The sequence below is a fragment of the Rana temporaria genome, chromosome 5 (assembly GCF_905171775.1).
Source record: "Rana temporaria chromosome 5, aRanTem1.1, whole genome shotgun sequence".
In the NCBI taxonomy this organism is placed as follows: Eukaryota; Metazoa; Chordata; class Amphibia; order Anura; family Ranidae; genus Rana; species Rana temporaria.
Window position 1 is genome coordinate 412,117,206 of NC_053493.1, and position 16,903 is coordinate 412,134,108.

The following is a 16,903-nucleotide window of genomic DNA, read 5'->3' on the forward strand; positions in this document are numbered from 1 at the left end:
ATCGGTGCGGCTCTATACGGCGCCTGCGCACCGACGTTCGGCTACTTTCGGAAACTTGTGACGTGGTGTATGCGACGGTCGGAAGGCTGTCAATCAAATAGGAATGCCCAGTCCCGCAGCCCATACCCGGAAGCGGCGGGAGAACATCTATCTCGAAAACGGTAAGTACGGCATTGATTTAAAAAAAAATACCCGTTTCTGCTCCCCTTAATTAGCCTCAATCTAATGTTAAAAATGTATTTTCTCTTCCGTTCATAGACGGACACAGCATCCTTTGACAGTAGGGTTATATCCGCTTCCCTTTAGGAGAGTTTAGGCAGAAAAAAAGCACTTAAATGGCCCCTCGGGTATAACCCACCACCTGCTCTAGCAGCCTCAGTTTTTTCCTGCCTAACGACAGGAGAGGTCAGGCCCTTCTAGAGTCCTGTACTCTGGAGATTTTTTTCTTGCGATTTTTTTTTTATCTTTTTATTATTTTGTTCCTGCATTTTTGAATCCTCTGAGGCCCCGTACACACGACCGAGTTTCTCGGCAGAATTCAGCCAGAAACTCGGTCGGAGCTGGATTCTGCCGAGAAACTCGGTCGTGTGTACACTTTTCAGCGAGGAACCCGTCGAGGAACTTGTCGGGCCGAAAAGAGAACATGTTCTCTATTTACTCGTTGTTCAATGAGGAAAGTCGGCCCGCCGAGCTCCTCGGCGGCTTCCACACAGAACTTGCTGAGGAACTCGATGTGTTTGGCACATCGAGTTCCTCGGTCGTGTGTACGGGGCCTGATTCTTCTATCAACAGCCGACTGGGTGACAGGCTGGGTCCTCGACTCTTGTAGTCCCCCCATGTTCGGCCATCGAGCGTGTGCCGGCCCTTAGCTCAGCTTTGGGACGTCCACGACAGGCCCCATTGCTCCAGGGGTGGCCGGGGAACTTTGGTTCTAGGGCACACATATGACCGGTCTTTTATGGCTTTGTCACAGTGTGTCTGGCCAACAACCATGCCGTTTAGCGGACGTTGGTTCTGTCTGGGATACCTCCAGCCGGTGGTCGCAGGACGGGTAAGTAGTGACCCCTTGCTCAGGTAAGTGGTCTGGCTGGAATTTTCCCAGGGGAGGTCGACTGAGGGTTCGCCCTGCTTTCCTCTCTCCCTTATTCCTCTCCCTCCTTCCCTTTTGGGTAGCGGCTGTGAGGGGGGGCTTTTCTGGGGTTTCTTTATTACACCAGGGTCTGTGTGTTAGCTGGGGCTGTGTGTGTTCACTGCAGGGGGCTGTATGTGTTCACTGCTGGTCTTGTGTGCTTGTTACTGTGCTGCTGTGGGCTGCTGGCTGTGTCTGTACTTTAAAAAAAAAATGTGCAACGGCCGCCATTTTGCCGTAGTCACGCCTTATATAGCTCGGCGGCCATTTTCTTGTAGTCCTTGGCGGTTTTTTTGCATTACGGCAGCCATCTTAAATTTTCGTTTGGCCTCGTGTGGCCGTTTTAGCACTCGGAGAGACCGCAAATCTCTCTGTGGGGACAGTCAGTAGCGCGGCCGGCTTCTCAGCACATCATCAGGCTCCTCTCAGCGCGATGCACCAGGCGGGGTGGTGAGTTCCCTGGGGGCCCTCATGCTCGGTAAAATGGCCAGGAGGTAACCGTGGGTGGTTTTCTGCTTAGCAGTTTGGGTAACACGGCGGTGGGACGCTATGGAGCCTGTACTAGGTACTGTCCTCCCCACTAAGGCCTAAGTTAACCCTTGATGCCCCTCCCCCTGCCACATCTGTTGAGGGAGTTTTTTTCTCATCTGGTTTGAAGCAGCTTGTGTCTGGTTGGGGGTAAAAAAGCGCCCCCTCCCTGAGCCTGCTTCTGGGGATGCCTCTGACACTGGACCATGCCCGGCTATTGCGTCTGGCTCTGGTTCTGTGGTGTCAGAGGATGCGGGCTTAACCCACGCGGACAAGGAATTTATTGGAGCTCTTATTTTCTGTGGTTAGAGCTTATAGCTCAGTGGTAGTGTGCCTGCCTTGCATACTCATGAAACTAAACGGTTTGAGGTTTTGGCGGAGGTACCAGATGTACCGGTCCCTTTTGGGTTCTGCAAACCGCAGCGCACTACAAATGTGTTCCTTATTTGGACAATTTATGTTACACTGTAGAATGTTTTTTTGCAGTCCCTGAATGCTTTGCGACCCCTTTGTAAGAAGGTGGGTCTCTCCTCCTGTGGACCCTCCAGTGTCCGGATGGAGCAAAGCCGCCACATTGACCATGGAAGGGGCTCCTGCCTTTGGGGACCCCGCTGAGACCGGTCTTGGCTGGGTCTCTAGTGTCACAGACTCTGACTGAAAGGGCGAAGCTCCTGCTGCAGGAGCTGGGGGCACAAGATGCTGCCGAGATCTGTAAGGACCTAGCTGAACAATTAGTTCAGGGTCTGTAGTTCGTCTGTGAGTCGGTCCTGGATGCACTCCCCTTGTTTTTCAGGGCCTCCGCCTGTGTGGGGGTGTTTGCGCCGCCTCGTGTGGCGAACATGCTGGTCTGCGGACCAATCCTCAAAAGGGTCCTTGGTGGACTTACCCCTTTAAGGGTGGGCGGCTTTTTGGGCCTCCCGGGATGACACCCCTAAGGATGCCACGGGTGGTAAGAGCAAGCTGCTTCCACTGTCTAGGGAGGGCAAGGAGCCTCCCCGTCAGCGAGAGCCCTCCTCTCCCGAGCGGTTTGTGTGCCCAGCACGGCGGGGAAAATATCTGCAGGGTGCTAAGGCTGTGGCGTGCCTGGTACCACGTGCCTGACGGGCCTGTGGACAGTACTGCTTCCGCATGTAAGTCTGCCCCCACCCGTGTCGGGTGGGGGGCCGGCTTTGTGACTTCGCGGCTCGGTGGAGGCCTCTTCTTTCCGACCGTTGGCTTTGCGAAGTTGTTTTCTCGCGGTGCAAGATAGATTTTTCTCTCTTGGCTACCAAACAGAATTTTTTTCCTCCAACCTCTGGCTTTCTCCGGTTCGCCGGTTGGCTCTGTCAGGGGCTGTCCAGGATCTTCTGGTCGGGGGAGTGATTGTGCCAGTTCCCTCGATGGAACAGTCTCAGGGGTATTACTCCAATCTGTTTGTAGTCCCCAACGAGGACGGGGTCCGTCCAATCCTGGGCCTCAAGGCCCTCGTTTGTTTTTTGTCAAAGTGCAAAATTTCAGGATGGGAATTTTCTGGCGTCCTTGGATGTCATGAACGCGTACCTGCATGTTCCCATATGCTCAAAGCACCAGAGATTCTGGGCTTTGCGGTCAGGGAGGACCATTTTCATTTTGTGGCCCTCCCGCTCGGCTTGGTGTCGACACCACAGGTTTTCACCAAGGTGCTCGTCCCGATACTGGCCCGGCTGTGACAGTGGGGGTTTGTTATCGTGGGATGTCTGGACGACATTCTCCTACGAGCTTCTTCAAGCTCTGAATTAGTGGAGGCGTGTCTATCACGTGTCAGACTCTCCAAGAGTTTGGCTGGCTTCTGTATTGTCCAGAAGTCAGTGTTGATTCCGTCTCAGGGACTGGAATTCCTGGGACTAGTCCTGGATTCCGCCGGGAGGTTTTTTTTATTTTTTTCTCCTAACGGAAAAAATTCAGGCTCTGCAATGTGCTGTGCAGCAGTTGTCGACCTAGTAGTGGTCATCTCTGCGATTCTGCATGAGGGTTCTGGGTCTGACGGTGGCCTCTTTCGAGGCAGTTCCGTATGCCCAATTCCACGCCAGGGTGCTACAGAGGGAACTGCTGTCACGTTGGGACAAGCTTCCGTCATCTCTGGATTCCCAGATTCAGTTGAGTCAACTGGTCAAGTCTTCCCTGGTGTGATGGCTGACGTCTCCGGTGCTTCGGGCCGGGAAGACGTTTCTGCCATGTCACTGGACAGTGGTTGCAACGGATGCCAGCCTCTCCGGTTGGGGAGGGGCTTTTGGGGCACCCAGTCAGCCCAGGGGCGCTGGACTCAGGTGGAGTCCCACCTACAGATCGATGTTCTGGATCAAGCTTTGCCTTGCCTGGTGGTCCCTGGATCTACAGGGCCGACCGGTCAGGACCCTGTCTGACAAAGCCGTGGCGTACGTCGATCATCAGGGAGGCACACGGAGTTCTGTTGCAGCGATGAGGGTCGCGCACATCCTTCGGTGGGCCAAAAGGTCTGGCCCGGCTCTATCGGCCGTGTACATTCCGGGAGTACAGAATTGGCAAGCCGACTTCCTAAGTCGGACTGCGCTAGACCAAGGAGAGTGGTCAATCCACCCGCAGGGATTTCAGTGTCTGTGCCGAATGTGGGGCACTCCAGGCGTGGACCTTCTAGCGTCCCGCCTCAACCGGAAGGTGCCACGATCGTGGCCAGGTCAAGGGACCCGTGGGCGGACGCGTCAGGCGCATTGGTGGCATCCTACGTGGAAGGCCTACATCTCTGTGTGTTAGGAGATGAAATGGCACCCTCGTACATACGTGGTGTCCAGGATTCTGCTGTTTTTTTTGTTTTTTTGTTTTTTTACAGCAGGGAGTGGATCAGGCTCTCGCCTTAAGTACGGTTAGGAGTCAGATTTCTGCTCTGGCTGTTTACTTTCAATGAGCCTTGGCGTCGCACTCCTTGGTGCGTACGTCTGTTCAGGGGGTCTGGCATGTGGCCCCTCCGGTGCGCCCTCCACTACCCCCATGGGACTTGAATTTAGTCCTTTCGGTTCTTCTGGACAGTGGCGTCTCCAGCTTTCATATTTAGGGGAGGCACATGGGGGGACAGGGACAAAAGTAGGGGGGCCAACTATAAAATGCAATTATATATATATATATCCTGGGGCCCTTTACTACGATCCCACTATGGGCCCTTTCACATGTTCTGCAGTGAGCTCCCTTCCTACTATACTGGGGCCCCCCAGGGTGGCAGAAAACAAGAGATATATGTCACCAGCACACCAAGAAGGGTCCAAAACTGTGGGAGAACTATCATTGTTGCAAAGGTTGTCTTGCCACCGGACCCTGGTGTTCTGCCACAGTGGGGATCCCCAGCTGTCATGTCCCTGCTATTTACAGCGCTGGTCTGGCATCTGTCTCCTTGGCAGCGGCGGCAGTCTATTAGGACCTAGTGCTGGTGACATTATGGGTGCATGCAGGGGAAGGCTGGCACTATTGGTTATAGAGAGCCGAGCCCCCAGCTGGTCACCTAGCAGCAGTAATGCTGTATAACCTTCTCTGTTGACATGCTGATCGGCATGTGATCCAGGTGATGCTCCCAGTCAGATCTAATAAACACAGTATTTATTAGCATCAAGAGTACAACCACATAATGATAATCAACTGTATGATCAGCAGCCATGTGGGCTCTATGCCTGTAAAGTGTGAGCTTTGATCAATAAAATCACTGATATTTATGACTAGGATTTGACTAAGAGCATCACCTGGATTGCATCCCGATCAGCATGTCAGAGAAGGGTCCACTGCTGCTAAGCAACCTGCAGGGAGCTCAACTGTCTACAACCAATAGAGATTTGCTCGGGTGTGTTTGAAATCCCACATGCCCAATCCCGCCAGGAAGCCGACACTCCACAGTGCTAATCAATGTATGGGCTGCCTAAGAGCTAAGACCAGCCATAGACAGTTTAAATCTCAGCTGGTTCAGCAGAAACTGGCTGAGATTTGAACCATTAATGAGCAGATTCTCTTATAATTATCACTAGTGGTTTCTGTATAGCCACTGGTGATAATCACTGTTTGTCGGGAGAATATAATTGCTGGGCAGGAGGGATATTCCCCTGTCACCACTGTCTGTTGATGGGGGAATCATGCAAGTTTCTTTCCTGCAATCTGTGGATGCAGGAAAGAAATTTGCACCGTATATTATCTGCCTAACTGAAAGTGAAAGTAAATTGTGAATGTTTTGAAAGAACAGGAGAGGGGGAGGGAGACAGTTGGGGGGGGGGGAGAGAAGGGATGGAGATAATGTAGTTCAGTGATTACAGTGTACTGCAGTCTGCCGTGCACACACTTAAACACGGTCCAGGCTAGAATATCTGATTGTGTGAGCGCTCGCATTATGCAGTGTCGGCGAGCAGAGGGAGGGGGAGGAATCCCCCGCAGAGCTGACTGGGGACGCTCTCCCTCTTATGTTTATTCCCTAAGAAAATCTTTTTGTATTCACATAGTTTATTTATATATTTACATACATACATTTTCGTGGCCCCTTTAATACACATTTATTCAGGTTTAGGTTTGCTCGACTTCATGTACATATATATGTCGCTCCAATAGACATTGTGGGTATATGTACTTTTATTTATTTATATTATATTAAATTATATATACTTTATTATTTAATTTTATTATTTCACCATCATATAATCTTTTTTTAAAAGTATATATATATTTTTACTTAATTTTCCTTTTGTGCTTTTTTGAAATCTATGCATATATATTTGTACTTCACAGTGTTTAAGATGTGCTTTGGTTTTCTATACACATGTGTGTTTCTCTTAATTGCCTTGATTTTGGGTGTGTACCCTTCTTCAATTAATTCTATGATGCCATAGGCTGAAAAAATCACATGTTAAATTTGATGTTTGGTATGAATTTTACTGTGTTTGAACCATATTTTAGCCATGATTAAGCACTAGCAAGAGTGCGAAACTAGTCGGCTGTCCTGGTTTATGGTTGTGGTGATTATGCATGTTCCTGCTTGAAAATAAAAGACAACTTTTTTGAAAAGTTATTTCGGAGTGCGGCTGTCCATCTCCTTCCTCCTATTGCTACTGCTACGTGCATTGCCAGCACCTTGGTAATCCGACCGTCCCTGATTGTCTATAGGGCTCACCTGGAGCGGTGAAAATCTTCTTCTGCTCTCCCTCTCTGGGAGCAAAATACAAAAATTGCAAAAAAATAAAAAAAATGTTTTGGGGGGGCACATGGTGGGGCACAGCATGATGTTGGGGGGTCAGGGCCCCCTCTGCCCCCCCCTAGGGACGCCTCTGCTTCTGGATGCTTCCTTTGAGGGCATTCGGGAGTTTTTTTGTTGACTGTCACAAAAGGTGATTTTTTTCTGGTAGCAATTACCTCGATCAGACGAGTGTTTGTCTGAACTGGCGGCCTTGTCTTGCAAGGCTGCCTACTTGGTCATCCATAAGGATGAGGTGGTGCTGCGGCCGCAGCCGTCTTTTCTCCCCAAGGTCGTTTCGGCTTTTCAAATTGATGTGGACATTGTTCCTCCATCCTTATGTCCTCGGCCGAGATGCAAGGAGGAGGCCACTCTACATCCTCTGGATGTGATTTGGGCCCTACGAGTGTACTTATCTGCTACGATTCCGTTCCGGAAGTCGGACTCACTGTTCGTGTCGGTGGCTGGTCCTACAAGAGGGCCTGGTAGTCTCGTCGGCCACCATTTCTAGGTGGATCCGACAGACTGTGCTTCAGGCCTATGCCCTGAAGGGGCGGGCGCCTCCCTTTCGGGTCACGGCGCATTCGACCAGGGCGAACCAGGTGCCTCTTGGGCTTTCCGGCATCATGCCTCTGTGTTACAGGGGTGTAAGGCAGCGACCTGGTCGTCGATCCACACTTTTTCAAAGTTTTACAAGGTGGATGTGTGTGCATCTTCTGATGCCTCCTTCGGCCGCAGGTGTTACAGGCGGCAGTTTATGGTTGGAGTTTCTCCGTTGAGCAACTCCGGTTTTGTTTGGGGTGTAACCTGGTTTGCTGTGTTATTTTCCCACCCCTCGAAAAATTTTGACACTGCTTGGGGGCGTCCCTACTGTCAAAGGATGCTGTGTCCGTCTATGAACGGAAGAGAAAATAGGATTTTTGTACTCACCGTAAAATCCATTTCTCTGAGTTCATAGACGGACACAGCACCCACCCCTCCTTTGTTTGTACTGCTTGTTACGAACTGAGGCTGCTAGAGCAGGTGGTGGGTTATACCCGGGGGGCCACGCCCCCTGGGAGGAGCTGCACTGAGGAATGTGTTGTTAACACTTTAAGTGCTTTTTTTCTGCCTAAACTCTCCTAAAGGGAAGTGGATATAACCCTACTGGCAAAGGATGCTGTGTCCATCTATGAACTCAGAGAAATGGATTTTACGGTGAGTACAAAAATCCTATTTTTTGGGTGAACCTCCACGTTAAAGTTCATGTGCATGCAAAGGCAGGCGTCCCAATACTTTTGACAATATAGTGTATATAAATCCAATCTTATTCTTCCACAATCGATCCCCCTTAATAGGATGGAGCCAGATCGCTGTTGTGGGAAACGATTGCCAATATGGATTTTCATGTGTGCGTGCAATAGACTGATGCACAAGCTATTTCGCTGTTAGTAGCTGAGTAAAGCAGCCAGTGGGCCTCGATAATTAGACAATCAGGTCCTCCTTTTACATTTTCTGAACATGCAAGTGTCTACATTTTTCATCAATAAAAATAAATGAAAATATTTTCACCCACCTTCAGTCTCGGCAGCTGCCTGATTTAGATAAACTGTCTCCTCTTGCACGCGGGATTCTATGGTCTTCTTCCCCATCCCAACGTTTCTTAGAGAGGCGATGGTGAAGCGCCGCAATGGACGCCATCGCTGGCCACTAATACCTAAAGTAGAAACAAATCCTCAGTGATAAGTTACAAATCACAGGACCAACTATAATTAAAGGGGTTGTAAACCTTTGTGTTTTTGACCTTAATGCATCCTCACCTTTGTTAATAAAGTTTCTTATTGAACAACATAAAGTTTTTACCTCAGAAGCCATTTTAGTTCTGATGCAGATAACGGAGGATCTTGTAATTTGCCTCTAGATACACTGTAAGTCTATTTATTATTTCCCAAAGTTCATTTTATACTTTGACTGCACTGTTATGTGTTTGATATAGGATGTATAGTAATATTTAATGTTGTAATTATTGCAAAGTGTCACATGTAATACATATTGTAATTCTACGTTTCTCTGATTGTATTGCAGTTTACAGAACTATTGATAGAAGTAAATTCAGTTTTGGAATAAAACACAACGCTATTTCTGTCTGTTTTGTTAACCACTACCCACCTGGCCTATAGCAGAATGACGGCCGGGCGGGGGCTCTGTTATCCTGACTGGGCGACGCGCGCGCACGGTTGTGGCATGTCAGTCTAACACGGCACATCTCCGATCGTGGTATGGGGCCTCTGACGTAGGCTTCTTACCACATGATCAGCTGTGACCAATCACAGCTGATCATCGCGTGAACCAGGAAGTGCCGGTAAACAGCTTTCCTGGGTTCACACTGACAGGGAGAGGCGATCGGCGGGAAACCTGAGCCACGATCCCACATTTCCGCCAGCTAGAGTGAGTCTGGAACAAAGCCGGAAACAGCTTTGATCCAGTCTTCTCTCTGTAAACACGGAAGCGACGTCACAACATCACGTCCGGTTTACTCGGCTGCCAATTGCGCCATTTAATTTTTTTTTTACAGTATTTAGAATCGCCGTTTTTGGTGATCTGAATACTTTGATGTGTAAAAGAGAGATTTGGGGTCTTTTAGACCTCCGACCCCTCCATAAAGAGTACCTGTCACCACCTATTACTGTCACAAGGGATGTTTACATCCCTTGTGACAGCAATAAGTGATTAATAATTTTGTAAAAAATTGAATAAAAATAAATAAATACAAATTTAAAGCGCCCCCGTTCCTGCATGCTTGCGCAGGAAAGAAAAACGCACTGGCAAGTTGTGACCGCATATGTAAACTGTGTTCAAATCACACATGTGAGGTATCGCCGCGATCGTCAGAGCGAGAGCAATAATCCTAGTACTAAACCTCCTCTGTAACTCTAATATGGTAAGGCATCTTTTTTTTTTAAGCTTCGACTATGGAGATTTTTAGGTGCAGTAGTTTTTCGCCATTCCACAAGTGTGCGCATTTTCAAAGCATGACATGTTTGGTATCTATTCACTCAGTGTAACATCTTTACATTATACAAAAAAATTGGGCTAATTTTACCGTTTCATTTTTTTAAATTCATGAATGTGTCTTTCTTCCTAAATAATTGCATTTGAAAGACTGCTGCGCAAATACAGTGTGACATAAATTATTACAATGATTGCAATTTTATTCACCAGGGTCTCTGATAAAAAATAAATAAAAAATAAATAAATAATGTATATATATAATAAAATAAAATGTTTAGGGGCAGAAATAGGCATATGCCGCGTACACGCGACCAGAAATTCCGACAAATGTTCGATGTTGGCTTTTTGTCGGAAATTCCGGCCGTGTGCAGGCTCCGTGTGTCGGAATTTCCGACAACAAAAATTTGAGAGCTGGTTCTTGTCGGAAATTCCGATTGTCTGTATGCAATTCCGACGCACAAAAATCCTATGCATTCTCGGAATCATTGAACTTCATTTTTCTCGGCTCGTCATACGTGTTGTACGTCACTGCGTTCTTGACATTCGGAATTTGACAACTTTTGTGTGACCGTTGTATGCAAGACAAGTTTGAGTAAACAGTCATGGTTTTGTTGTCGGAATCGTGTGTACGCGACATAAGTCACGAAAGGGATAACATTCAATGCACACATAATCACTTCCTGAAACATCTTAATGCTTTTTTACATCATAATTTGTTAGACATGTGCAGGATAAAAAAAATATTTTGATTCGTTATTTAAATAAATTAGTTTTGTTAAAATCGTTACATTCGTTTTCGGAATTCGTTTCGTTAGTTTCATATTCGAAAAATTCAACCAAATTCGAAAGAAGCTGACCACATTAGAAAAAAATGATCAAATCAGTATTGTAATTCGAAAACGCATTTGAGTTCGATTTTTTTTCCCATTTGAATGCAGCTGCTGCATTAGGCTATTGGCAGTCTGACATTTCGAAAATGAAACAAAATAGAATAAAACTATATAACCATCTTCCAAAATTCAATAGAATAGAATAAAATATAAAGAATATAACCATCTTCCGAAATTAGAATTCTATTGATTTTCTATTATATTCTCATTCTAAAGAATAAAATAACTGAGATTAGATTAGAATAGAAAATCAATAGAATAGAGTCAAATAAAATAGAATATTACAGTTATATTCTACTTTATTCTATTCTATATTATTTTTCAATTCTTTTCTTAAATAAAAAATAATTCCTGATAACTTTCCCAGACTGGTTGCTGGTCGCTTTTGCTGGAATAGTCCCATTTTTGTGCAGTAGGGATGAGGTGCATGTTTGGACTGATGTAAGATTAGATCCCAACTTTTATAATTCGCCAAATGCCAAACACTCAATAAAGGTGCCAACCTGTCCACCAAGCCAAATCTCCATCTGCAGTAAGAAGTCATACATCTAACAGCAGTATTACTACTGCTACTAAATATGACAGCTTTCCTCTCAGGACTCCTTGTTACTAGGAAGCTAGCAGCCACTGGCGTCCTAGCAACTGGTGACACATTCCCGATCCCAGCTATCTGCCAGCCAGAAGCTTCCAGGCCAACAGCTGGATGTAAAAAAACGGGGTGGGGTTGCTGGCTGACAGCGCTGATCAAATACACTCAATGGCCCCTTTGTTAGGTACATCTGTTCAATTGCTTGGTAACACAAATTGCTAATCAGCCAATCACATGGCAGCAACTTAGTGCATTTAGGCATCCAGACGTGGTGAAGACAACTTGCTGAAATTCAAGCCGAGCATCAGAATGAGGAAAAAATAGGATTTAAAGAGGGGTTTTTTTCCCCTTTTTTTCTTCCCTGCAAAGTAAAGGAATATTGTGCTAGTATGCATCACATACTAGCACATTATGTGACACTTACCTGCAAACAAAGCACGCGTCATCCCCGTTGCAAGCCACATCCATCTTCGCCCGTTTTCCTTCCAGGGCCACGGACTCCGGCTGTGTGACTGGCCGTAGCCACGCAACCTCAGGCATGCACACGGGAGCTGCCAGTCATGGCACACACTCCTGAAGAAACGGCACGGCGGCTGTTCCTTCAGAGCGCATGCGCCAATGACATCATCCGTGCAGTATACAGTAAATATCTCCTAAACGGTGCACGTTGTATCAACGGTTCAGGCTGGTGGTGTAATGGTGGGGGGGGGGGGGGGTATTTTCTTGGCACACTTTGGGCCCCTAATACCAACTGAGCATAAAATGCCACAGCTTACCTGAGTATTGTTGCTAGTTTCTATAATGTACAGTAGTTGATAAAGTTCATGTTTGGACTGATGTAATATTATATTCCAACTTTGAGTGTTTGGGATTTGGCAAACTAAATGGAGGTGCCTATGTGGTGTCCCAGTACAGGTATTTGCTGTAGGCCCTGTCAGATTGAGGCCCTCGGCTTGTGGGGTCTCCCCTGCAGGGACTCAGCTAGTTATGATGTGATTTATACTGTTATGGTGGATAATACGTTTATTAGGTGTGTATAGCTTTAAGAGGTTTAGTCAGCCATCTCATGTTCAGTCAGAGTGTATTACCATCTCATGTTCAGTCAGAGTGTATTAGAGTCGGGAGGACTAAGTGCTAGACAAGACCTTATTGTGTTGTGTTATACTACAGGTCAGTCTCTATGATCCACAGCTCTCAACCAATGGGCTTCAGTCTGATCAGGCCCTTATAAGGGATTGTACTTCCTGTTTAAGCCAGTCTAGACTATACACAGTTCCTGGCAGAACAGAGCAAAACACAGTCAGAGAAGAAGTGCAGGCCAGAAGCCTCCAGTTCAGGAGAAAATACAGCGTGGAGTATCCCTAAACATTACAGAACCAGTACTTCAGCTCATTTATCGGATCAATCCGTTATTCCGGCGAAAAGCCTCAAGTCTACAGACACTTCAGTAAGTGTATCTATTTTTCAGATTAGTTAAGCATAGGCCCTGAATTACTAATCCGGCTTTTGCAGCCGAGTATAGTTACATAGTTACATAGTTACATAGTTAGTCAGGTTGAAAAAAGACACAGGTCCATCCAGTTCAACCACAAAAAAATAAAAAAACAAAATAAAAAACACAGTAAAATCCTATACACCCAACTCCATACCCACAGTTTATCCAGAGGAAGGCAAAAAACCCCAGCAGAGCATGATCCAATTTGCTACAGCAGGGGAAAAAATTCCTTCCTGATCCCCCGAGAGGCAATCGGATTTACCTTGGATCAACTTTACCTACAAATCTTAGTACTCAGTTATATTCTGTACATTTAGGAAAGAATCCAGGCCTTTTTTAAAGCAATCTACTGAGCTGGCCAGAACCACCTCTGGAGGGAGTCTGTTCCACATTTTCACAGCTCTTACTGTGAAAAAACCTTTCCGTATTTGGAGGTGAAATCTCTTTTCCTCTAGACGTAAAGAGTGCCCCCTTGTCCTCAGTGTTGACCGTAAAGTAAATAACTCAACACCAAGTTCACTGTATGGACCTCTTATATATTTGTACATGTTGATCATATCCCCCCTTATTCTCCTCTTCTCAAGAGAGAATAAATTCAGTTCCTCTAATCTTTCCTCATAGCTGAGCTCCTCCATGCCTCTTATCAGTTTGGTTGCCCTTCTCTGCACTTTCTCCAGTTCTCCGATGTCCTTTTTGAGAACTGGTGCCCAGAACTGAACTGCATATTCCAGATGAGGTCTTACTAATGATTTGTACAGGGGCAAAATTATATCTCTGTCTCTGGAGTCCATACCTCTCTTAATACAAGAAAGGACTTTGCTCGCTTTGGAAACCGCAGCTTGGCATTGCATGCCATTATTGAGCTTATGATCAACTAAAACCCCCAGATCCTTCTCCACTACAGATCCCCCCAGTTGTACTCCCCCTAGTATGTATGATGCATGCATATTCTTAGCCCCCAAGTGCATAACTTTACATTTATCTACATTAAACCTCATCTGCCACTTAGACGCCCAATTAGACAGAGCATTGAGGTCGGCTTGTAAATTGGAGACATCCTGCAAGGACGTTATTCCACTGCATAGCTTGGTGTCATCTGCAAAGACAGAAATGTTACTTTTGATCTCAGACCCAATATCATTTATAAATATATTGAAAAGTAAGGGTCCCAACACTGAACCTTGGGGTACACCACTGATAACCTTGGACCATTCAGAGTAAGAATCATTAACCACGACTCTCTGAATTCTGTCTTTCAGCCAGTTTTCTATCCATTTACAAACTGATATATCCAATCCTGTAGACCTTACCTTACACATGAGCCGTGTGTGCGGAACTGTATCGAACGCTTTTGCAAAATCCAAATATATCACGTCCACAGCCACGCCTCTGTCCAGGGTTTTACTTACCTCTTCATAAAAGGAAATCAGGTTTGTCTGACAACTTCTGTCTTTCATGAATCCATGTTGTCTGCTGCTTAAATAGTTTTTTTCCAGCAAGAACTCATCCATGTGGTCTTTTATTAAACGTTCCAGTATCTTCCCAACTATAGAAGTTAAACTAACAGGTCTATAGTTACTTGGTAAAGACTTTGTTCTCTTTTTAAATATGGGCACCACATTGGCCCTGCGCCAATCCAGTGGTACTATTCCTGTCTTTAATGAGTCCCTAAATATTAGATACAGTGGCTTTGAAATGACAGAGCTCAACTCACCTAGGATCCGTGGATGGATGCCATCAGGTCCAGGTGCTTTATCCACCTTTATTCTGTCTAAATATTTCTGGACCATATCACTTTTGAGCCATTGTGGATTTGAGGCTGTGTCACTCCCACCCCCATTTTGGACATGAGCTCCCCCATGCTCCATTGTATACACAGAGCTGAAGAAAACATTTAATAAATTTGCCTTCTCTTTGTCCCCAGTCACCCACTCTAGATTATTTTGTAATGCCGCGTACACACCATCACTTTATGTGATGAAAAAAAACGACACTTTCTGTGAAGTAAAAAACGACGTTTTTGAAACTTCAATTTTCAAAGACGAAGTTGCCTACACACCATCGTTTTTCTCACAATGTTCTAGCAAAGTGAGGTTACGTTCCACCACGTTTTACCATTGAAGCTCGCTTCATAAGTAGCTTCTGGGCATGCGCGGGTGAAAAAACGTCTTAGAAAACGACGTTTTTTGCTACACACGGTCAATTTCTGTGAAGTAAAAAGTGCACTTTTGAAAAACGACACATAAAATTGAAGCATGCTTCAATTTTTTTTGGTCGTTTTTTACAAGACATAAAACGACGTTTTCCCCCACACACAGTCAATTAAAGTGACGTTTTTAAAAACGTCATTTTTTTTCATCACATAAAGTGATGGTGTGTACGCGGCATAAGGGGCCTACATGCTCAGACTTCACCTTTTTACTATTAATATATTTAAATAATTTTTTGGGGTTTGTCCTACTATCTTTTGCAATCTGTCGTTCGTTTTGAATTTTTGCATCCTTGATTTCCTTTTTGCATATCCTGTTATATTCTTTGTAACATTTAAACAACACTAGTGTTCCTTCATTTTTATATTTTTTAAAAGCTACTTTCTTATTGTTTATAGCTTTTTTAACTTTGACCGTGAGCCACATAGGTTTTATTTTTAGCCTTTTAAACTTATTGCCCATGGGAACATACTTTGCAGTGAGGTTCCACACAGTCTTTTTGAAGAATTCCCATTTCTGTTCTGTGTTCAGCTGTGCCAATAGTCCCTCCCAGTCCAAGTCCTGGAGAGCAGCCCTCATCCTTGGAAAATTTGCTCTCTTAAAATTTAGTGTTTTAATATTTCCTGTATGTATTTCTTGCTTATAGTTAACATTAAATGAAATCATGTTATGATCACTGCTACCCAGGTGTTCCTTTATCTGAACATTAGTAATAAGCTTTGCATGGTTTGAGATTATCAGGTCCAACAGGGCATCATTCCTAGTTGGGGCCTCAACAAACTGCACCATAAAATTGTCCTGCAATAGGTTTTTAAATTTTTGTCCTTTAACTGTCCCAGAAGTGCCATTAATCCAGTCAATTTCTGGGTAGTTAAAATCCCCCATTATTATCACCGTCCCAGACCTTGCAGCCCTTTCCATCTGTGCAAGGAGCTGAGTCTCCACCTCCTCATTAACATTGGGTGGTTTATAACAAACTCCAATGATTAATTTTGAACTACGCACATCTGTATGCAGTTCCACCCATAATGCTTCAGCCTCATCACACTCTCCATCAACCAGGTTCTCTTTCACGCTTGCTTTGAGGTCACTTCTCACATAGAGACAGACCCCTCCACCTTTCCTTTTTACCCTGTCTTTCCGAAAGAGAGCATAGCCAGGAATATTAATAGCCCAGTCATGTGAGGATTGAAGCCAAGTTTCAGCAATACCGATTACATCAAAGCTCTCCTCATGCACCAGAGCTTCCAGCTCACCTGTTTTGCTTGGCAGACTTCTGGCATTGGTGAACAAACACTTAAATGTATTGTTACATTTTCCTCTGGTGTTTTTCATATAATTTATAGTAGTACAAATGGCACTATTATTTCCAATGGCTGTTTGCAACATGGGAACTTTCTTGTCACCTGCCATAACCCTTCCCCCATCTATCCCCATTCCACTCTCCATTAATGTCTGACCACTAACTGACCTGTCTGCTCGATGTAATTCTAATTCACCCTCCCCCTCAATCCTAGTTTAAATACTCCTCCAGCATTCCCATAAACCTCTCCCCCAGCACAGCAGAGTATATATCTATGATCAGCTAAGCTCAAGCATTATCAGCCGTGTGATCCAGAGACTGCCTGCAGAACATTTTGACACTCTGTTTAAACGCTGTGAAGATTTTGACACCTGCCTTCATGCCAGTAAAGCCTTCGTTGTTTTAACCCCTGTTGTGGACTGTGTTATTACCATCCTAACTAGCGGGGATACGGAGGCCCCCGGAGCTGTAGTTTCCCGGGATATTCCAAGACTACAGTGGCATCACGTGACAGAGAGGGTTAATACCATCTGGCCCTCACTAAGGGTTAATACCACCTGACCCTGGGCTCCTAGCC

General features: G+C 45.5%; 1 protein-coding gene across 1 annotated transcript in view; it reads right to left on the reverse strand.

Annotated features, from left to right (window-relative positions):
- Positions 1 to 16,903, reverse strand: part of LOC120941576 (cytochrome P450 2C29-like) — a 110,519-nt gene that overhangs the window by 61,258 nt on the left and 32,358 nt on the right. Inside the window, exon 4 of the mRNA XM_040355056.1 lies at positions 8,404 to 8,544. Coding sequence (XP_040210990.1) covers positions 8,404 to 8,544 — 141 coding nt within the window. The remainder of the gene's footprint in view (positions 1 to 8,403; positions 8,545 to 16,903) is intronic.